The 22,828-nt window shown below is 40.6% G+C and overlaps 1 protein-coding gene and 1 pseudogene across 3 annotated transcripts in view; both read right to left on the bottom strand.

Moving 5' to 3' along the window:
- LOC117271981 (glucose-6-phosphate exchanger SLC37A4-like) overlaps positions 1 to 22,828 on the bottom strand; it is a 77,791-nt gene that overhangs the window by 19,164 nt on the left and 35,799 nt on the right. For both annotated transcript variants that reach the window (XM_033650602.2, XM_033650611.2), the window contains exons 2-4: positions 22,266 to 22,425; positions 20,146 to 20,378; positions 12,278 to 12,524 (exon numbers count right to left, since the gene is read on the bottom strand). In XM_033650602.2, coding sequence (XP_033506493.1) covers positions 12,278 to 12,524; positions 20,146 to 20,378; positions 22,266 to 22,413 — 628 coding nt within the window. In that variant the 5' untranslated portion in view covers positions 22,414 to 22,425. The remainder of the gene's footprint in view (positions 1 to 12,277; positions 12,525 to 20,145; positions 20,379 to 22,265; positions 22,426 to 22,828) is intronic.
- On the bottom strand, positions 6,784 to 12,269 carry LOC144464620 (uncharacterized; annotated as a pseudogene). The gene has a single exon (XR_013492292.1). The product of XR_013492292.1 is annotated as an uncharacterized LOC144464620 (transcript).

Below are 22,828 nucleotides of genomic sequence, written 5' to 3' on the forward strand. Positions count from 1 at the left end.
CAAAACAATGGTCTTGCAGAGCTTAAGTGTGTAGCACAAATATATGATGGTGCAGCTGTCATGAGTGGGACCACTGGAGGTGTACAAGCACATTTTAGAAGGCTTCATCCTGAAGCTATCTATGTGCATTGTTATGCTCATGAACTCAACCTGGTGTTGTCCCATACTTGCAAGGCCATCCCAGAGGCTGTGGAGCTTTTCAGCTTGTTGGAGTGTGTGTACTCTTTCTTCAGCACCTCCCTAGTGAATCATCATAAGTTCATGGAGGCTCAGACAAGGCTTGGATTGACAACAGTTGAGCTTGTGCAACTTTCAAACACTTGCTGGGCATGTCAGTTGCGGTCAATCAGTGCAGTTCTTGACACATTGTCTGCCATTTTGGAGTGCCTTTCTGCTATTAGATCCCCCATAGCTGTTGGTCTCAGAGCAAAACTCTATAAGTTCTCAGCAGTCTATGCACTACTGATGTTTCAGTCACTTCTGTCTGTGACCGAAGGACTCCACAAGCTCCTTCAGAAAGAGACTTTAGACCTGTCAGAAGCTTTGATCTGCAAACAAGCAGTGTGTGACACACTTAAGGGCAAACGCACAGATGCATTTGCCACAGAGCTTTATGAGAGAACCAAAGCCCTGTGCCACACCCACAGTATCCCTGAACAAGGTGCCAGGACAAGGCATAAACAGAGGAAAATGGATGATTTTTTTTTTTTGACACATTGTAAAGAGAGTTACTTTTCCCTTGTGTGGATAGGATGGTTGGCGAGCTTGAGCAAAGATTTTGCAGTGTAGATGCAGGGCTACTAAAAGGCATCCAGGCATGCAGTCCTAAATCTGAGAACTTCTTGAGTGAATCACACTTGAATGAACTTGCAAAACACTACAGCATTGACCTGAAAACAGAGGAGGTTCTGGTGGCCAGAAACTTTCTTGCCCGGAAAACAGAGGCTGGATGTTCACCTAAAGATATGTTGTCTGTGCACAACCTCCTTGATTTCCCTCTCTGAAGGCAACCATCCAAGTTGCCCTAACAGTGCCTGTAAGCAGCTGCTCGTGTGAAAGGTCCTTTAGTGCACTGCGTCGGCTGCACTCCTGGCTACGTCAAACAATGGGTCAGAAAAGACTTCACAGTCTTGCAGTCATGTCAATTGAAAAAGAGGCACTTCAGCACCTAAATCACAATAGAGTGATAGACGCCTTTGCCACCCTTAAAAACAGACGACATTCTTTGATGCTTCCACCATCCAAGTAACTGCCAATTGTAGCCATGCTATTTTAAAATGGTGTACTTTGTGAGAACACAGTGCTCTTTTTTTTTTGCATACAGTTTTGGATAATACATGTGGGCTCTTATTGAATAAGAAGCATTGGTTAAATACAGCACTGTAACTATGTGGATTTTTTCTTTTTTTGTTGTTGTTAATGCTGTAAACATACAGTACTTCCTGTGTTTGTTGTTGTACTGTATTAAAAATGTAATGGTGGCCTAAAACATTTACACAGTAAAGTATCTCTGAATAAATCTAAATCTGTCCAAAAAGTGGAAAAGCAATTTCTCTGTTTTTGTTAGCTGTTTGTGAAATTAAAAGTTCGCTCACATCCTGTGCATCTCCTGGGGGCTAAGCCCCCCCGTCCTTAAAACCTAGTGACGCTCCTGGGCGCTATAGAGGCATTTTGTCCCCCTCATGGGTGACGCCCCTATCAGATGCAAGAGCTTGCCATTCTTGACCTGTGTGTCAATTTTCATGAGGATATGGGGACGGTGAAGCCATCAAAAAGCCAAACGTATTTGGTGGCGAGGGAGGCACCATAGCGGCCATGCACCTTGACATAGAGGAAAGCTTTTAATAACTTTTCATCAGCACGGTCTCTGGATGATCTGTAAAAAATTTGAAGTCGATTGGATGAAATCCCTAGGACGAGTTTGTTAAAATACAACATGTGGAAATCACGCCAAAATGACAAGTTAAAATCAAAATGGCTGACTTCCTGTTTGGAGTAGACCATTGGTGCCAGAGACTTTTATGTGCGTCTGGACAATATACATGTGTACCAATTTTCATGTTCCAACTCCAAAAAAACCCTTATAGGGAGGGGTTTTTGAAAATTTCAAGGGAGCGCTATAGAGGCATTTTGTCCCCCCCATGGGCAACGCCCCTATCAGATGCAAGAGCTTGCCATTCTTGACCTGTGTATCCATTTTCATGAGGAGATGAGGTCGTTGAAGCCATCAAAATGCCAAACGTATTTAGTGGCGAGGGATCGATAGTCACCACGCCGCCACATGGACACCATTAGACGTAGCTTCACAGTGTTCATAAGGTAGCTTCACCAACTTGTTCTGCATGCATTAGAAGTGGAATGAAGTTGATACGCTCAAGTTTGTGGCATTAGTACATGTTAAAGTAAAAACTGGTCACTTCCTGTTACCACCGGGGGGCGCTATGAGTAAGGTGGGATATTAACATATCGGGGCGTTCGGGGCGGAGCCATTATCATGTCCAGCAAGTTTGAAGCTGCTGAGACCAAGTATGTGGGCAGGAGAGACGTTGGAAATTCGATGGCAAGAAAACGAAAAGTCTCCAAAATTTGTCACGTCCTAGCGGCCACGTCCCTTGACATAGAGAAAAGCTTTTAATAACTTTTGATCTGCATGTTCTCAGGATGATCTGTACCAACTTTGAAGTCGATAGGACGAAATCCCTAGGAGGATTCCGTTCAAATGTAAGTTGTGGAAATGGCTGTAACGAAAAAATTCAAAACAAAATGGCCAACTTCCTGTTGGGATTTCACCATGACGTTAAGAGACTTTTTCGTGCGTCTCGGTATGATACATGTGTGTACCAAATTTCGTTTGCCTACAACAAACTAACCCCAATGGGGAGGGTATTTTGAAAATTTGTAGGGGGCGCTATTTCGGCATTTTACGCCGACCATGTGCAACCGCCCAAAAATATCGAATTTCAGATGTGGCCGGACAAATGTGAAGAGTTAGAAGCACTTTCAAATTTGGGAAAGGGCCGAAATTGGGACATGAAATGTCGCAAGAATAATAATAATAATAATAAACAGCACGATTTCAATAGGGTCCTCGGACGACTTCGTCGTCGCTCGGGCCCTAAATAAAAAATCCTTGCATTTCAATAGGGTCCTCGCACCGCTAGGTGCTCGGGCCCTAATAATAATAATAATAATAATAATAAACAGCACGATTATAATAGGGTCCTACGCGGACGACTTTGTCATCGCTGGGGCCCTAATAAATAATAATAAACAACGTGATTACAATAGGGTCCTCACGGACGACTTCGTCGTCGCTCGGGCCCTAATAAACAGCTCGATTTCAATAGGGTCCTCAGACAACTTCGTCGTCGCTCGGGCCCTAATGATAATAATAATAATAATAAACAGCGCAATTTCAATAGGGCCCTCGGACGACTTTGTCGTCGCTTGGGCCCTAATAATAATATAAAAAAATAAAATAAAATAAATAAATAATAATAATTATAATAATAAACAGCGCGATTACAATAGGGTCCTACACGGACGACTTCGTCGTTGCTCGGGCCCTAATAATACAATTTGTTTGGAATAACATTGACTCCAACAAGTTAAACCCACAAAAAAAGCAGAAAATCAGCAAACACATGAATTTTAGTTGATTTAATTTTTAACAAAGATTAAATAAGGTGAGCACTTTAATTTATTGGGCTACAGTTGCAACATGCAGCTTACTATCAGGTCATTCAAAACAACTGAAAGCCATGGACACAACAAATGTCATACTTACTCTTACATTAGTATGGTTAATTGTAACTATTTAACTATTAAATGAACGTAATAATTAGGTTGTCATATTGTCAGATGTATTCTATTATATTTCTAGAATACAGGTAAACGCAATATTACACTATTGTACTGGCAACATAAAGAAGTAGACTTGGAGTTCTCTGTTGTTGTTAACAAGTTTTTATTCCAGATATCCATATCAATCCCAAAAGTAGAAAAAAAAGAGAAAAAAATGGAAAAACAGTAAAATAATTTGTTTGTTATAAAATGTAAGAAAATGGTAACCACTGTTTGCCAAATCCCAAGATGCAACCTAAAATGTCTTGTTTTGTCCCAAGCAAATATCATTAAACATTACTGTTACATGTAGAAGTATATGATCTCAAACAGATACTTCTCATCAACATACCATGGAAATGAACTGCTTTTTCTGTATGGTTTTTCAGGTGCCTCTGGATCGCACTCTCATTTTTGGTTTTAAATTTGGGGCAGAGAGGACACCCAAACTCGGATGGTGAAAGGGTTGTGTGCCCCAGACTGGCTTTGTCACCCAAAATAGAGGGGTGCAACTGAAAAAAGAAGAAGTCAATCAACATTGATAGCTGGAAAACATATTGGACATCAACCATATTTTACCGATCTGAAGGACTCATGGTGTGGGAGGCACTACAGCTATTTATGTATCCACGTGTATGTGCACTAGTGCTCTGCATTACTAAAACATAATACAAATGTATTTTTTGCAGACACCCGGGGCTTTGTTGCTATTAATGAGAGTACAGTTTTTATTTATTTATTTCTTTGGTATTGTTTTTAAATTCATATTCTGGTTATTATAATGGTTTTACATGCCCTTTTTGATCCTGCACTTTGATATGACGCACTGATGGCACTTTACCTTTTTACTGTTATTATGTTACTGTTTCTGACCTGTTTGTCTGTTTTGTGTGGATGAAGCCAAATCACTTAAACTGTGAACCAAATCTACCTTTGGGTACAAATAAAGTTACCTTACCTTACCTTATGTATACGTTATTTATCTGAACTGGTTTAACCTCGGGGGTCGCTCATGACGACTCTCGTTACTATTTTTAGAATATCTCCAGAAAAAAAGATGTATAGAACTTGATTGAGCAGTACAGGGTTGAGGTTATACAAGCATTAATGCACAAGGAGACCAAGCGAACCAAAAATTGTAAAAAATGGCTTGTGTGCAGTGAGTGTGTGCACAGATGTTTTACACCACAACACACCAAAAAGCAGAGGAACACATATTAACCCCGCTGCAAACTACACATCTAAATTAACCAACACATCAAGCGAGGGCAGTAATAGTCTCTGACCAACATTAACACTCTTTATACACAGACATTGATGAAGGGGAGCACAACAGACCTTGAGCAGCTAACATTAAGTTAATGCCAATCATGCCCTTGTTTTTACACAACAAATGTAGCTAAACCCACTATCTGGTAGTAGTAATTTGTGCATGCCGAGATTCCCCACATAGAAGTCCCCCTAATTATTTGATACATTATGCAGAATTGCATCTTACAGAACATAACACATGCGTTTAAAGATAATGAAGATGGCGGCGTGTGTAAAGACTGCGGCTTGGTACTCTGTGCTAGTGCTAGCTACTAGCTAGTACTGCTAGTGCTAAGTACCGAACAGAATTTTGTTGAACAATGTACAGTGACAATAAAGTTGTCTAATTCTAATAATTAAAAGACTTGTTCCCTTACGGTTCTTTCTCTTACTTGCGCGTGTATTGTTCGTATTCTTCTCTTCTTTTTCTTCTGCAAATAATATACATAAAGAAGACCAACTTCTGCTAGGGACTGTGGATATCCATCCCATCCCTTGTCTGCCATCTTGTCTGCAGTTGGGTCCCTCTCTTTTCAAAGGCATATAGCCCACCAAATGGCACCATTTTTCATTATATGTGTTTTGTTTTGTTTTGTTTTTTACACAGGCATTATTCTAAGGTGGCAACATGAATTACCCACAAGGCCCCATTTTTGACCTTACATTTTGTAAGAGAGCTTGCTCTCTCTTTGGGCCCCTTTACCTCACGGGCCCCAGTGAAACCACCCTACCTGCACTGTCTATATTTACGCCCCCTGCTTCTGAGCTTTTTTTTTTAATCCAAGCTTCCAACTCTGATAATGTTCTTGTAAACTCTGGCATACTAGCAGCTCAAAGCTGTGTGGTTGAGGTGACATGATAGCTGTTTGTCACTCGGAAGTGATCAAGCAGGTTGCGCTGAAACTTTGCAAATAAATTTTACTTTCGTCTTGATCTGTCCCAGAGTCGGCCTATTAGGTATGTGAGCTTTGTGCTAAAAGAAATATATGTAAAATATAAGAAATGTAAAGATAAAAAATCAAAGATAAAAATTAAAAATGTATCTTCTTATAAAAATGTTTAAGTGCATATTTTTATTGTAGGAAAAATGCCAAATGTAAATAGGTAACAATTGTAGGCGGAATGTATAATTAAAGAAATTGTACATACTCAGAGAAAGACGCTCTGGACAGAGATAATTATCCTATTTGCCTTAGAGGAGAAGCTTTTTTAAGAAGTCTCTCTGTTTTGAACTTGTGGCTACACAGGCATTGGAGTATGGAAGCAGAAATTGTCCATAAGTCAGTAAGAGATCTGAGCTGCATTTCTTAAAACCCTTTGTCACCCAACGATGGCCCTATATCCACTTAGAAGAACACAATTTTTGGAGTTTAGGCATCTCTGACAACTATGCCTGAGATGTAATTACTGTTTGTGATTGGCTCAAGGGTTTTAGTTTAAAGCTACAACAGGTAAGTTTTATAAAAAAAACTATAACTTTGTGTCATATTTGCTGACACTGTCACTGTATCCTGACAGAAGTAGCCTACATAAAACAGATAATCTTTGAAAAAAAAAAATCAGGTTTCCTTGGCTCGCACGTAGTGTTCCTAATGGTATTTGCAAGAATCCACAAACAAAAACAACCAATCAGAGTCAGGAGTCTTTAATGTAATGTCAATCATGTCAGCATTTTTGCCTATATATATCATTATGAAAATAATGTGGGTTGCACAGGGTAGCATACACAGTAAAATCAGACTATCAGCGTTTACATAGGTTACTTAGTGACTTTGTAATAAGCTTCTGCCACCAGGGATGAATTTTCGCGGAAAAAATCTGCTTTACAGCAGGAAATGCGTCATGTATTGCCAAACTGGTCGGTCAGCCAATCAGGGACTGGAGCTGGTCCTTATGAGGAACTGGCATGAGATAGTTGAGTCAGGAGCACAATGGCAGATGGACAAAGTTTGGAGATAAGTGAAAAACGGCCTTCCACAAGAAAACGAGCTAATCTGTCTGAGGAGGCGAGGATGCACAAAAAGGAGAGTGATAAAAGAAGAAGAAAAACAACAGTAAACCTCAGTCAGGCGTTCAAGAGATGGAGGGAGCTCCGTGACCAAAGAGGCTTCAGAACTGATGTCCAGCTAGCTTTCTTTCTAATGGATCAGTAAGTAACACGGCTAAATGTTAGCTAGCCGAGAGAGGACTGTACTGTACTGGCGGCTAGTTCATTCCTAGCTGGCCAGCATCACAAATCGCCGCAACCAGGGACCGGGTAGTGAGTGTTGGTCGACTGACATCCTTGTTGCCATTCTACGGCAGCCCTCGGACAGTGATTACCCCCACCCCCCCCGCCGCAGCTACTGGGCACCCAGCCTCTCCAACCGGGAGAAGTGGAGTAAGATCCTCTCCTCCGCTCCCGTTTGTCTGGTGAACGCCTCTCCTCTGTCAACACACTCTGCCAGCAGTTTAATAATATTGATGCCAGTTGTAACATTTGAATGTTTTAGTAGTGAGTGTGTGTGTGTGAGAATGTATAGTGAGCTGGTGACTGTTGAAAAATAACTCCGCTGTGCGTCGGGGTTCCATTCCCCTGTTGGGAGTTATTTTTCAAGTCACCGGCTCACTATACATTATCCCTTACGTGTCTACTGTTGTTTGAACTGATACTGTGCATATTGGTATCATTTATCCTGTAAAATCCAGAATTGAATTTAAAATCCTACTGTTAACTTATAAAGCTCTAAATGGTCAAGCTCCGTCATATCTTAGAGAGCTCATAGTGCCATATTATCCCACCAGAACACTGCGCTCTGAGAACGCAGGGTTACTCGTGGTCCCTAAAGTCTCCAAAAGCAGATCAGGAGCCAGAGCCTTCAGCTATCAGGCTCCTCTCCTGTGGAATCATCTTCCTGTTACGGTCCGGGAGGCAGACACCGTCTCCACATTTAAGACTAGACTTAAGACTTTCCTCTTTGATAAAGCTTATAGTTAGGGCTGGCTCAGGCTTGCCCTGTACCAGCCCCTAGTTAGGCTGACTTAGGCCTAGTCTGCCGGAGGACCCCCTATAATACACCGGGCTCCCTCTCTCTCCTCTCTCTCTCTCTCTCTCTCTCTCTCTCTCTCTCTCTCTCTCTCTCTCTCACTCTCATCCTATTACTGCATCTTGCTAACTCGGCCATTCTGGATGTCACTAACTCGGCTTCTTCTCCGGAGCCTTTGTGCTCCACTGTCTCTCAGAATAACTCATACCGCAGCGGTGCCTGGACAGTGTGACGTGTGTGGTTGTGCTGCTGCCGTGGTCCTGCCAGATGCCTCCTGCTGCTGCTGCCATCATTAGTCATTAGTCATACTTCTACTGTTATTATACACATATGACTATTGTCACACAAGTATACTGTCTGATACTAATACATACTTTCAACATATTGTACCACAGTAGCCAGAACTATAACTATAATATTATTACTTTCATTAATGTTGTTGTAAGCTACTGTCATTACCTGCATCTCTCTCTCTCTCTCTCTCTCTCTCTCTCTCTGTCTCATTGTGTCATATGGATTACTGTTAATTTATTATGCTGATCTGTTCTGTACGACATCTATTGCACGTCTGTCCGTCCTGGAAGAGGGATCCCTCCTCAGTTGCTCTTCCTGAGGTTTCTACCGTTTTTTTTTTCCCCGTTAAAGGGGTTTTTTTTGGGGAGTTTTTCCTTATCCGCTGTGAGGGTCTTAAGGACAGAGGGATGTCGTATGCTGTAAAGCCCTGTGAGGCAAATTGTGATTTGTGATATTGGGCTTTATAAATAAAATTGAAATTGAAATTGAATTGAAATTTACTGTGAGCTGTTTGTCTGGTACTGTGCATTCTGGTATAATTATTTGCATTACTATTTGTGTTTTTCTTCAGATAAATCTGATAATTGTTGCTCGGTCTCTTGACTTATTTATTTAGTGGAGTGTCCACACACTTTCTCATTCTACATACACATAGAGGTATACTGGTGGCTTTACAGCCTACATTTTATTGATTATCTCTGATCCCCACGGTCAATTTGTCTTTGCGACAGTGCGAGCAACACCGCTGACACTAGGTGGCGCCAAGCTAAAAAAAAAAAAAAAACGAATCCTATCTGTTGCCTCTTTAATTCTCCTGTTTTGTCTTTCTGTCACAGAAGAGGTTTTAATTTTTATGAGGTTGTTATGCACAACTCCTCTTTGTTTAATTTCAGATTTAGATAATTTAGGTGGTCGGGGGACAGACACTGTTTGTATAAAACTATGGGTGGGTAACTGCACTAGAAGCTCAGATAAGCGTGTAAGACTTCGACTCTGAGTCCTGGTCTCAACTCTGGGTTGTCAAGGTTTTGAATTACTAATAAACTTGGCCAGGTTCCTAGATATGAGAGCAACTCCATTCAAAGTGGGATGAATGCCGTCTCTCCTAGTAAGACCAGGTTTTCCCCAGAAAGTCTGCCAATGATTAACGAAACCCACATTGTTTGCTGGACACCACATTGATAGCCAGCCATTAAATGATGACACGCAGCTAAACATGTCATCAGTGGTCAGATTTGGGAGGGGTCCAGAGAAACCTACGGAGTCCAACATAGTTTTTGCGTATTCACACACCGAGGCAACATTAATTTTAGTGACCTCCGATTGGCGTAACCAGGTGTCATTGCCACCGACGTGAATAATGATCTTACTAAATCTACGTTTAGCCTTAGCCAGCAGTTTTAAATTTGACTCAGTGTTGCCCACTCTGGCCCCAGGGATACATTTGACTATGGCTGCTGGTGTTGCTAACTTCACGTTTCTCAGAATAGAGCTGCCAGTGATCAGAGCTTTCTCCTCAGCGGGTGTGTCGCTGAGTGGGGAAAAGCAGTTAGAAACATGAACAGGCTGGTGAACCGTGGGCTTTGGCTTGGAGCTACACTTCTCCCGGACAGTTACCCAGCCTCCTGGCTGCACAGGGGTCACCGGGGGACCGCTAGCCGAGGATATGCTATGTGGCTCCACACCGGCTACAGGGAACTGGCTAACTACCGCAGCTACTGAATGATTTTCCATGGTGTGCAGCAAATAAGCTACACTTGTTACAATTACCATTACCACTAAAGGAGGCAGAGGCATAGCTAAACATCTGGCACACTGAGCAAGAAAGAGCAGAAGGAGAAGCCATCGCTAACTGTTAAGCTAATGTAGCTAACAAGGCTAATAACGTGCAAAAAACAACTAAGAGATTAGTAAGAAAGTCGTAAAAAAGAGGAGGGCTATAAGTGCTTAAACAGAACTAGTGTGGGTTAAGACTTGAATTAGATGTTAAGCAACTGAAGTGAAGAAAAAACAGACAGCAAGCTGGTAGAGTTCGCTTGAGCAGCACAGAGATGATGGGCCTGTCTCATTGATCACACTTACGCACTTGGACACTTGACGTGTACATCCATGTGCTTAGTGTAAGTGCGCAAGTGTATTCCATTTCTACGATGACCAAAAGTGCAGTGCACTTAATTTGTACCCACACTTACGGTAAGACCGCATCTGAGCGGTATTTGGCCAAGTATAAATCTCACAATGCATCACCAGCTGGTGGAGTTCCGCCAATAAACTAAAGAAGGAGAAGCTGGTGAAGTCTGCCCACTATAGTTCAGTGAGTCTGCCATCATCGGGATTTCGACTGAGATGCCGCTGAAGAAATTTCAATGTAAGAAAAATGTTTTATAAATTTAACTTTATATCATCAATCAATCAATCAATTTTATTTATAAAGCCCAATATCACAAATCACAATTTGCCTCACAGGGCTTTACAGCATACGACATCCCTAGAAACCTCAGGAAGAGCAACTGAGGAGGGATCCCTCTTCCAGGACGGACAGACGTGCAATAGATGTCGTACATCATAGTCCCGTTCATATCATAGCGTCATAATGGTACATGTTAGGAAGCTTTGTTAATGTGTCTGTGGTGAGGAAATTCACATAAAGCTTTGCCCTGGAATTATTTACTCACGATTTATCTGAAATAGGGACCACGGAACAAATGTTCCAATTCATTAAGTTAAGAACGGAAAACGATTACCTGTTTACCGGGGCTAAAAATACTGCAGCTGATGGATACAGGTGAGTAGTTTGTTCCATCATTTCTTTTGATTGATGTCTTTATTTTGAACATGACAATTATTACAAAACAGGAATGATGCTCTTGCATTAGCCATCTTTGAAGAAGGAACAGAAACTGTTTCCTGTTTAGACCATTTGTGTACTGAAATAAGTAAAAAAATAAGTGAAAAAATAACTAAATAAATAAATAATGGTAGAAATAATGCCCTTGATGTATAGGACAGGCAGAGCGTACTTGCTGTAGCTCTGGTTGAGGGTGAGAGGCTGCCAGCAAATAGTTTGTTGGGCACAGGGAAACGGAGATCTGTGTGGGTACATGAGACCATAAAAAGAGGGTGGATCACTAGGAGTACCACCAGTTGGTCCAGGAGCTTCACCTCCACAATGGCCATTTCCTGACGTATTTTAGGATGACTTGGGGGCAGTTTGACAACCTGCTGTCTATCGTCAGGCTGTACAGCTCTAGGTATCCTGCAACCACTACCACCTGTTTCTCCTCCATTGTTTAACAACTGTAAACTTGTTGTCATGACCACCACCAGAAAGCAAATCATCTGATTGAACAATGGGAAAAAAGTGGAGATGGCCTGGGGCGTGTTTCCACTCTGAGTTTAAGATTTTTCAACTCGAGGAGTTCAGAGCATTCTAGCAAAAATGCCAGGCGTCTAGAGTGCTGAAACATGAGGCGTGTAACAACGCAAAAACAGTGAACAAAAGCTTCATTCTCATTAAAAACAATTACAAAAGGCCGCCTCCAGCTACTAAAATGCTTTCTCTTTAATCAGGGCCTGAAGAGGTACTTGGGTCTGTGGAAGTTACCAAAAGTTGTCATACATACTGATCACATATATCATAACTTTGGATGTTGGGGCACACCCATTGCTAAGATGTTATAACCAAAAGGGAGTTAACATGGCACCATGTGATTGACATGCTTTGAGGTTACCATTCTCAGCTACACAGGGAGTGGCCTATATATCAACTGTAATCCACTGACTCACCAACTCTATTTACTTACCTCCCTTGGCCCCCTTATTGGCTGCTGCCTCGATGCTAGGCAGGCCCACATTTTTTGGCTCATTCGTTACAAACACCAAACAAATAAATGAGAAAGCAGCACAGATAATGCCTGACACAGTCAGGATATTCCTCCAGGTGTAGTACTGCAGAAGCACTGTGACCAGGATTGGTCCCAGACTTCCAGCTAGGTTCATACTGCAGGACAGCACAGACCACCATGTTCCAAACTGGGAGGGCTCAAACCACTGTTTGAAAAGAGACACAGGAGAAAACAAAGCAGAGCAGAGTAAATATTTCTAAATTCCTACAATGCAGGCAGAGAATGCAGACTTACTTTTCCTCCACATGGATGTTTACCACTATCATATATTGTAACATCTACGGTTACTTTCCATGTTGCACTTTAATGAAGAAACCCACAAGTCATGTTCCAAAACAAGCTTATTCACATCATTTAATTATCTTTCAGAGAGAGGAGGCAAGACTTCGATTTACAGCACTCTGTTTTGAGAACAACACTGTTCAGATTCTTCTTATATTTTACTGCTGGCACATGCAGTCACGCACCTTCATGATGTACTACAGCTGAAGGCAGCAATAAACATTTGTGACTGCATACCTAACAGAGGAACCAGTAACTCGAGAAGCCACGAGGCAAAAACTTAAAGCAGCCCACAAGCTGATTGAACACTGTGTTGATCCAAATATTGTGGATGCCAAGCCGTGAAACAGGTGCTGCACAACTGCAGCAAACTGGTAAAAACTTAAAGTTATGAAAAATAAGTCACCAAATAAGAAAAAACATTTAGTCAAAATAGTTTTTCTTTTGTAAAGATCTAATGAGGACAGTCTATAAATACTTTCTCCTGCAATCTGATCCCTTTCACTCATTGCATATATTCCAAAGCCTATTTATTCTTCACCTTTTGAACACTCCTACTTTTAAGCCAGCTTCTCACAAGCTTCAAGCTGTCTCTAAGCATAGAATAGCTGAACGTGTTACGGTTTGCTCAAAGAGTATATGCTTTCCAAGCTCTGCCTATAATATATACCATTCACAAGATCTTTACGATCCAAAAGCTATTTGTGAATGAGCCCTTGCAGATTGTTAGCAAGGGACCGTGTACTTTGCGGCCATTCGTTATTCGTTTTGAAGTAGGTAAACAAAAAAAAGGGAAACAATCCTATTTACCTACTTCAACACGAAAAAGGAAAACAAAAAACAGGAAACAATCCTATTTTCCTTTTTCGTTTTGATGTAGGTAAACAAAAAACGGGAAACGAGTCGTCTCCCGTTTCTCATTTGGAAATTGGAAATTTAAAAACTAAAAACAAGTCTTTACCTGATTTTCTATTATGCGTTTATTAACCACAAGTCGGGAAATAAAATACGACCGTAATTTAAGCAAACTTGCTTTGCCTTAACCCGGAAACCATTCTTATTCTTCTCCTTCTTTGTTTGCGATGGCAGACTAGACTACGGTGCATTGCTGACCCCTGCTGATACTACTGGTTTGCCGCGCTTGTGCCGTGCCCCATTACAGCAGCCTACAAGCATGCTGTGCCAATAAATCAGCTCAGACACTGTTAGAAATGTAGTATTTAGCCTAATAACATCATGCTACAGCAGTAATAACGTCAGCTTTAGTCAAATGGCTCTAGTAGGACCGCCAGGATTACAGCGGCCCTCCAAGCGCTGCAATCGTCATATCTAACTTCACTGTCTGCCTGTGTGCTCAGAAGCACACAAAAAATGCATTTTTGAGTAATTTCCGAGAAGTTATGATAAAATAAAATAAAAAAATTACATATAGGACTGACAACCTCTCCAGTGTCTCATGTCAATTAATTAACACTATTTGTCGGCTATTTATAATGTAGGGATGTCCCGATCCGATATTCGGATTGGTATTGGCCGCCGATATTAGCAAAAAACGGGTATCGGCATCGGATCGGACTGCATGGAAAAATGCAGATCCATGAACTCCGATCCAGTTTTTCACGGAGTCTGTGCCAGGTTTTCTGGCCAGCCCATCGCTCCGTGATTCAAGCAGTCCATTCCAGTGATCCGCTCCAGCTCTTACTATCAATCCACCAGGCCAGCATGCAGACGGCAGATACGCAGAGGGTAGGAAGAGTAGAGGTCAATTTAGTTAACTGACTATTTGTTTCCTGCTCTGGTTTTTTGAGAGTGATATTTTTATTTGGTTTACACTCTTACTGTTTAAGTAAAGAGCACTGATGGCATTGTTTTGGGCACAATTAATGAAATTGGAGCCATGGATGGACTACAAAAACACTACTAAAATAACTGAAAAGGAAAGGCTGCATTGTTTGTTAAATGCCAACAGTGTCTTGTGGTGTTAATCTATTTTTTATTTATTAGGGGGCAAAGCACAAGTGTGTGGAGTCTTGCTGCTATTTTAATTTCATTGTTAGACATTTTAAAGATTTCTTGTGTTGATTCATTTTCTATTTATTAAGGGGCCAAAGCAGCCAAAGCAAACCAGCTATATTTTTTATTTCATGTTAATGTTCAAGTTTAAAGTTTATTTATTTAACCCTGTTAACAATAAACAGGTCAGTTTCTCATACCAACTGTTGTGGATCATTCTAACTAACCTGATTAAGTAGTTGTTCTTTCCTTGATCAAACCTTTTCTAACATGACTGACAACAAAATAAGTGAATATGTATAATACGTGCTTGGATCGGATTGGTATCGGTATCGGCCAAAACTCAAGGCTGTAATATCGGTATCGGATCGGAAGTGAAAAAGCTGGATTGGGACATCCCTATTATAATGTTTATTTTTTGTTTGTTTTTTTGTTTTGTTTTTTTGCTGCTGCGCTGCTGCTGCGCCGTGTCTCCAGTTGAAAGTGGTGATTTGCTAAATACATTCTACAATAATAAATTACATTAACTTTTGGTCTATAATATTGTTGACTATATTACGCATTTTAATTAAAAAAAACTTAAAAATAAAAGAAATAAACACCGAAATAATTAGTGGAAACTTTTTTTTATTGATAATAATAATAATAAGACGAAAATTAAGTAGGCTGTGTGTTACTTATGCGCTGATGAAGTGGTGGGTGATCAATGTGCCTGACATCGATTGATTTAGAGTTTCAGCACCGCGGCAGTGGCCAGCTCCTGTTAAGATATAAACAGAATGAAGGCGGACAAGGTAAATACAGAACTTGTCTTGAGAAATAACTTTCAAATTGAATCAGAGATTAAATGCATTTTCAATAGAGGCAACTTTTTAAATTAGGGTATTGCTTTCTTTTCACTTTCTGCATCCATTTAAGATTTTACTTGAGATCACTCTTTAAGAAACTCTTAACAAGAGCTGGCCACTAACGCGGTGCTGAAACTAAATCAATTGATGTCAGGCACATCGATCACCCACCACCTCAGCAGCGCATAAGTCACACACAGCCTACTTATTTTTCGTCTTATTATTAGGCTATTTTTCTTCCGCCAGATTTCGGTGTGTAACTTGTGCCACAGCTTGGAGCGCACACAGGGTCTTCATAAAATATATAGATTCAAGATTCAAGATGCACAGTAAGGACACACGTTTCCCTGCAGAATGAAATTCGTTCTTTTCTGTCACCAATTAATGCTAAACAATAATCTGAAGTATGAAACAGAACAAAATATATAGACTACGGCGCGCTCTGTTTTAACATCTCCTTGCTTAGTGTAATATTAATGTGACTGCCGTGGCTGGATCTGTGAGCGTTTTGTCGCTAAGAAGACTGTTAAGAGTGGGTCAGCTCAATCTTACAACTCCTTCTTAGTGAAAGATCTTCTTAAGCTAAGAGCGATCTGGGAAACACCATTATCATGTCAACATACAGGGAAAATGTATCCAGAGTTTTTGACATTTACCAGGAGAGCTAGAGCCATTTGACTAAAGCTGACGTTATTACTGTTGTAGCATGATGTTATTAGGCTAAATACTACATTTCTAACAGTGTCTGAGCTGATTATTGACAGAGCATGCTTGTAGACTGCTGTAACGGGGCACGCCACAAGCACGGCAAACCAGTAGTATCAGCAGGGAGCAGCAATGCACCGTAGTCTAGTCTGCCATCGCAAACAAAGAAGGAGAAGAATAAGAATAAGAATAAGAATGTTTTCCGGGTTAAGGCAAAGCAAGTTTGATTAAAAGAATTCAGTCATATTTTACTTCCCGACTTGTGGTTAATAAACACATAATAGAAAATCAGGTAAAGACTTGTTTTTTGATTTCCAATTTCCAAACGAGAAACGGGAGACGACTCGTTTCCTGTTTTTTGTTTACCTACATCAAAACTAAAAAGGAAAATAGGATTGTTTCCCATTTTTTGTTTACCTACTTCAAAACGAAAAAGGAAAATAGGATTGTTTCCCGTTTTTTGTTTACCTACATCAAAACGATTAAGGAATGGCCGCGAAGTACACGGACCTAGCAAGCCCTGTATGTTCTCGAATTACTACCACTGCCAATATCACCACTTTGGACTTGCACAATCAGTGTCTCATAGAGGCTGGTATCTCCTCAAGCCAGATAGTGCTACCTCTGGCCCAAAAGTCTGCACTGTCTGACAGCAAGGACAGGATTTCTCCAAACACTTCCAACAACCAAGAGACAGGAGCACTATCTCTCACAGCATTGTCTCTCACAGAACAGAGGGAAAACAAAGACAATATGTCTGGCAGCGGGTGGCTCTCACTCCAGGGTTACACCAAGCAGCAACCTCCAGAGCTGAAAAATGAGGCCAATGCAGAAGTGCCAAAAACTACAGTCCCTCAGACTGCCACTTGAGGCTGTCTCCAGAAGTGAATTAATACCTATAGACCTCCATGTTAAAATGCCAAACTTTACAGCAGAAATTAACATGTTTACAGCCATGGTATACAGAGTTCCTTGTCTGTATTCTGAATTTTTATATGAATTCTCAGAGTTTGTATCGAGTATAGTCCTTAAATCAGATTAAATTTTTATTGTGGGTAATTTAAATGTTCATGTGGACGACAATTATGCTGCATTTATCTCATTATTAGACTCAACTGGCTTCAGTCAGGTTGTAGCTACATAAACCCACTCACTGTTTTAACCACACCCTCAGTCTTGTTCTAAATTGAAGACTTAATAGTCTTTCCTGAGAATCCCTCTTCATCAGACCATTTGATGTATTTGATTTCTTATTACTCAATTACACGCCACTTGGCAAAAGCTACTATACTAGATGTCTATCTGATATTGCTGTGGCTAAATTTAAGGAGGTGAATCCATTGGCTTTAAATGAAATACCATGTCTCAATGTCAAAGAGGTCACCTATACTAACGTTTGTTCCTCCATAATTGATTATCTTATTGATAATACTGCAGGCTAGCACTTAACTCTAACTGTTGCACCTCTTAAAATGAAGATAATGAAACAAAGAAAGTTAGCTCAGTGGTATTACTGCCAAACCAAAGTTAAACAAATATCGCAAAAAAATTTCAAAGGACTTGGCATTCAACCAATCTGGAGGAATCTCATTTAGTCTGCCAAGACAAAAAATAAGGCTATCAGCAGTGCCAGGGCAAACTATTACTCATCATTAATAGAGAAAAATAACAATTTTTTCAGCACTGTAGCCAGAGTCACAGCTCTGTCTGTATTATTTTAGTCCTCAACAGTAATGACTTTATGAGTTTCTTTAATGACAAAAATCCAACTATTAGAGTCAGAATTCATCACTTCCTGCCCTCAAAGAGTACCAACCTGTCTTCCAATACAGGGACCTTAGATACAGCTGTGAGACCTGAAATATATTTAGACTGTTTTCTCCTTTCAACCTTCAACAACTAACCTAAATGATTTTCTCATCTAAACCATCAACATTTCTCTTAGATCCCATCTCAACTAGGTTACTTAAATAAGTTTAATCCTTAGGTAACATTTCTTTATTAGATATGATCAATGTTTCTTTATTAACAGGTTACAAACCAATCTTTTAAAGTAGCTGTAATTAAAACTCTTCTATCATTTTTCATGTTTTGATAACTATTGTTATAATTGTTTGTTACATGGATTACTGTCATACTTCTATTTTTCTTTCCCCGTTCAAAGGGTATGTTGGAGAGGGAGTTTTTCCTTAACTGCTATTAGGGATAAAGGGATGTCGTGTGCTGAGCCCTCTGAGGTAAATTTATGGAGCTACATTTGTTTCTTTATTATTCAATCAAACAGAGTAGGTTTTGCAATCAAAAAAAAGATTTGAGAGCAAAAGTATCAATATTGCAATCAAAAAATGTTTTATTGCATGTAAAAATGATTGATTAAAAAATTCAGATCCTAAAGTTTTGTTTGCAAATCCCAAAGTTTTGTTTGCAAATCCTAAAGTTTTTTTTGCGAGTCATTTTTTTTCGTTTGCAAGTCAAAAAGTTTTGCGAGTAAAAAGTTGAACCTGGTGGGCAGGGCCTAAGCTAGGCCAGTCTCAATCGGAATGACAGCTTGCAAAGCAATTCTTTTTTTTCTTCTTCTCTCAGTTTATTGGCAGATTGCAAACAATTTAAAGGTGCATATCGCCATCTACTGTACAAGAGTGTGCAACATCATGTCATTTAGCCTGTTTCTTAAATTCTACCCATCAGCCTAGTACGCTTGCAGAGCAACATGGGAGTTCTGTAGTTCATGTGGAATTCAGTGCGGGAGCTGTGGCGAAAACCAATTCTGAAACCAAAGTTTTTCGGGCTGCGGTTTCAAAAAAAAATTCGTCCACACAAGTGGTGTGATAAAAAAAAAATATGATATCCACACAAAACTGCAAAACCTGCTACCAAGTGATGTAATACACATGCCAAAGCACTAGGTGGCGATGTAACTTCTAATGGAAAGGCCATTTTAACCAATCAGAAGTCAGAGTCAATACCAAAATAGGGAAGTGCGGAAAATAAAAACAACCCGATCCACAAAAATAGCGCGACCTAATTCAACAACAGAGGCGCCTGAACGGCCAAATACACTACCATGAAAGCAGCGACGGGCTTGCCAACGGAGGTCCGACCCAGCTGGATCCAGAACTTCCGTTGGCAGGCCCGTCGCCTGTAGTGTATTTGGGGTAGCAAGCAACAGGAGCAGCCTCCTTCGTTGGTCGTTAGGTCGAGCAGCTGGATATGCCATCCAAAGAGAGCAGATAGCACGCTCACAAATAAAGTTAGTGTGACATATAGGGTATTGATGTGTATCCACCCGCTCAATTGTGACATTATTTTATGGATAAAATATAAAATATTTTACATGGATTGTAAAAATATTTCTAAGTATACTTAACATCATGGATTATACTTACTGTGACATCTTAATGAGATCACTTATATTGTTATAAAAAGAAATGTTTCATGTTATATTGTTGTTATAACATAGAATGTCTTACGTTTAACGTTATAACATATTGTTTTAAACATGTTTGAATAAGGAAACAGTGTGCAGAGAAGGATAAATTGAGAAATGTTGATTAAAACATGATTTGATTGTTCCACTTCATGCATCGGTTGAGACATGGTGAGACTGTGCTGTTATTGAGCGCGGCGGATGATACTGTGCCAATGCATACTGTAGGCCTACACCAAGAGGGATTCTAACAATTCCCTTTTAAAATTAGCAGGGGAAGGCATGTGGAAACAGCAGTGTCTAATGGATTTTTGTTGGCAGGGACTGATAAAGTGATAATGTTATTTTTCAAAAGTGTAATGACCCATAAATTACATTTTTTTGAGTGATAAGCCTAATCCTGGTGCTGTGAGTGGGACTTTTATTAGATCTGAACATTACACTGAATGAGTAATCTGTGTTGCATCAGGTGGCCGAAAGGATGGAATTACCTTGCGCAGCACTTTCCCACATGGAGGCCAGCCACAGCCTTGTCCCAGGCCATTGATGAACCAAAGCAGAGAGAACATGGAGACAGTGGAGGACCAGGAGAAAGCTACGTTAATGCCCCCCACCAAGAAGAGGCCGATGGAGAAGAGCCAGCGGGCACTGATCTTGTCCGACAGCACGCCGCTGATGAATTTACTGATGGCATAGGCCATAGTCTGGCTGCTAGTGATCAGACCTGCAGAGAGACCATGAAGGTCAGTATAAATGTAAAGATTATATAAAAGGAAACACAAGCTGTAGCTTTGTACATATGCAATTTAAGATTTTCTTTGAAGAAATAAATAATGCATATCCTGAAATTATCTATCTTACTGATGCTCAGAAAGTGCCCTTTCTATGTAGGGAGAAAAGCCAATGTCCAATAGTAGCTGCAAACTATGTTGAGTAATGCCACACACACTAAGAGAAAGCTCTGTAGTAACTGTATCTATTGGGTAAAAGAATATGGTACAGATGCTGCTGTGTTAGCTTGTGCTAACTGGGTTGGGAGTAGTGCTGCACGATTAATCTAATCGCAACTGCAATCGCGAGTTCAGGCTGTGCGATTACATAACCGCATAAAAGGCTGCGATTTGCGATTTAATGTAGGCTAAATAAATGTTAACGTGTGTGCCTGTGAACATGACTGCCACTCCTGTAGTGTCTGGAGTTTGTTGACATCACGTCCACAAGCTATCCCGGTGCGTGCAGCCAGCGTTGGTGTCGAAAAAACGTCTGTTACATGGCGATACTTTGGATTCAGGTACGGCCACGTTGAACAGAGAGACGTGCTGTGTAAGTGTAAAAGTTAAAGTCGCCACGTCCCGCGGCAACACGACCAATCTATATCAGTACTTGAGACGGGACGTGGCGAGTTCAACTTTTAAACTTTTACACAGCACGTCTTTCTGTCCAACGTCGCCGTACCTGAAAGACGTGCTGTGTAAAAGTTTAAAAGTTAAAGTCGCCACGTCCTGCGGCAACACGACCAATCTATATCAACACTTGAGACAGCACAGCACAGGGAAAAGTAGGAAGAGTGCATGCGAGAGAAAGCCGAGCCGTGTAATGTTAAAGACAAAGAGACAACTGCAAGCTGCCAGAGCCTCATAAAACAACATCCAAGCACTGTTAAGCAAACATTTGTAAGTGTCACAGGGAGATCATGGACTCCATAACAAATGAAAAAATTGAGCAATCTGCTGTGTGAGCAGCGTGTTTGACTGTGCTCAGTCTGTTGATGGTCATTGACACACTGTCTGTCCATAACAATAACTATGTCAGGTCAGTGCCCCCCTAATATAATGTAGGGGAAACACTGAATCAAGCAAAAAGACTCATGATACCATTTATTTATTATATTTTATTGTAATTATATTGTAATCGCAAATCGCGATATTGTCCACCATAATCAAAATCGCACATTTTTATCAAATCATGCAGCACTAGTTGGGAGGATTACCTGTGTAACACCAGCAACAAAAAGTTTGCTGATGTGGTACTGCAGGGAATCAAACCCCGAGCACTCAACCCCCCCACCCCTACCCACTGAGCTAACCATCACAAACAAACAGTTTACATGACATTAGAGAAAATTGATTTGTTGTGCTAGACAGAATAAAGCAAGACTTTTAAAATACATGTGCACATGTTAATCCAACCGAAATCATACTAAATCAAAAAGAGAAGAAAAGAAAAAGTAAAGTATACAGCATGTACGTAATGTACAGTATTGTAAAGTTGTCCACCATTGTCCCAGTTTGCCGCTAGCTAACTGTAGCTAATTTGTCGATTGTTTGGTCTATGACGTAACAGGTCAACCAGAAAAAGGTCTAATACTAACAAGCTGCAAGGGGGCATATCGCCACCTATCGTAGCTGGACATACTTTTGTCAATAAATCTGTTCTCCTGCCGTGATTGTATACTGGGACAAGGACAGTACTCCAATTAAATTAAATTAAGTTGCCTAGTTGAGCTATAATTGTAGCTCGACTTAACTGTGCATGTAAACGTACTGACTGAGTGCACAATAGCCTCACTGTAGACCTAATGGCCTAATGGCTGACATTGCTTCTTACTTACCCAGGTCATCTTTGTCCAGTTCAATCTCATCCATCACAGAGGGCATGACAAAGGAGAAGGTCTTCCTGTTAAAGAAGTACAGCGCGTAGCCAATGAACATGCAGAGGAAGATGGTTGCACGATAGTAGCCATAGCTCGAAGCCCCCATTGTTGCAGTCGACTGAACAAAAACAAAAGACACACAACTTTAGGGGTAATGAGGACAAAAAATTATTACGTCCTCAGTTTTTCCTTTGGTGAAGTCTTGTGTTTGGGTCCTCCGGCATCTAGGTTATAGCCAATCAAGTTGAGAACTGCAGTGGGACGATGGGGATATGAAACAAGATGTAGCATTGGCTGGACAGCACTGATTAAATCTTTTCCATGAGGAGTAACACTCTTCATGCAGGCTGGATGCTCAGTCTATCCATGAGGCTGCTGCTTGAAATGTCAAGGACAGAGGAAGGAAACGTTACACTGACCTGAAAATGAAAGCAAAGTAATAAATACCAGGAGTATTCGAAAACTGTAGATATTTTACACATGCTATGGACGCTTAGTTTTAATAGGCTATAAATGGGCAA

This window comes from Epinephelus lanceolatus, chromosome 11 (assembly GCF_041903045.1).
Source record: "Epinephelus lanceolatus isolate andai-2023 chromosome 11, ASM4190304v1, whole genome shotgun sequence".
NCBI classification, from domain to species: domain Eukaryota; kingdom Metazoa; phylum Chordata; class Actinopteri; order Perciformes; family Serranidae; genus Epinephelus; species Epinephelus lanceolatus.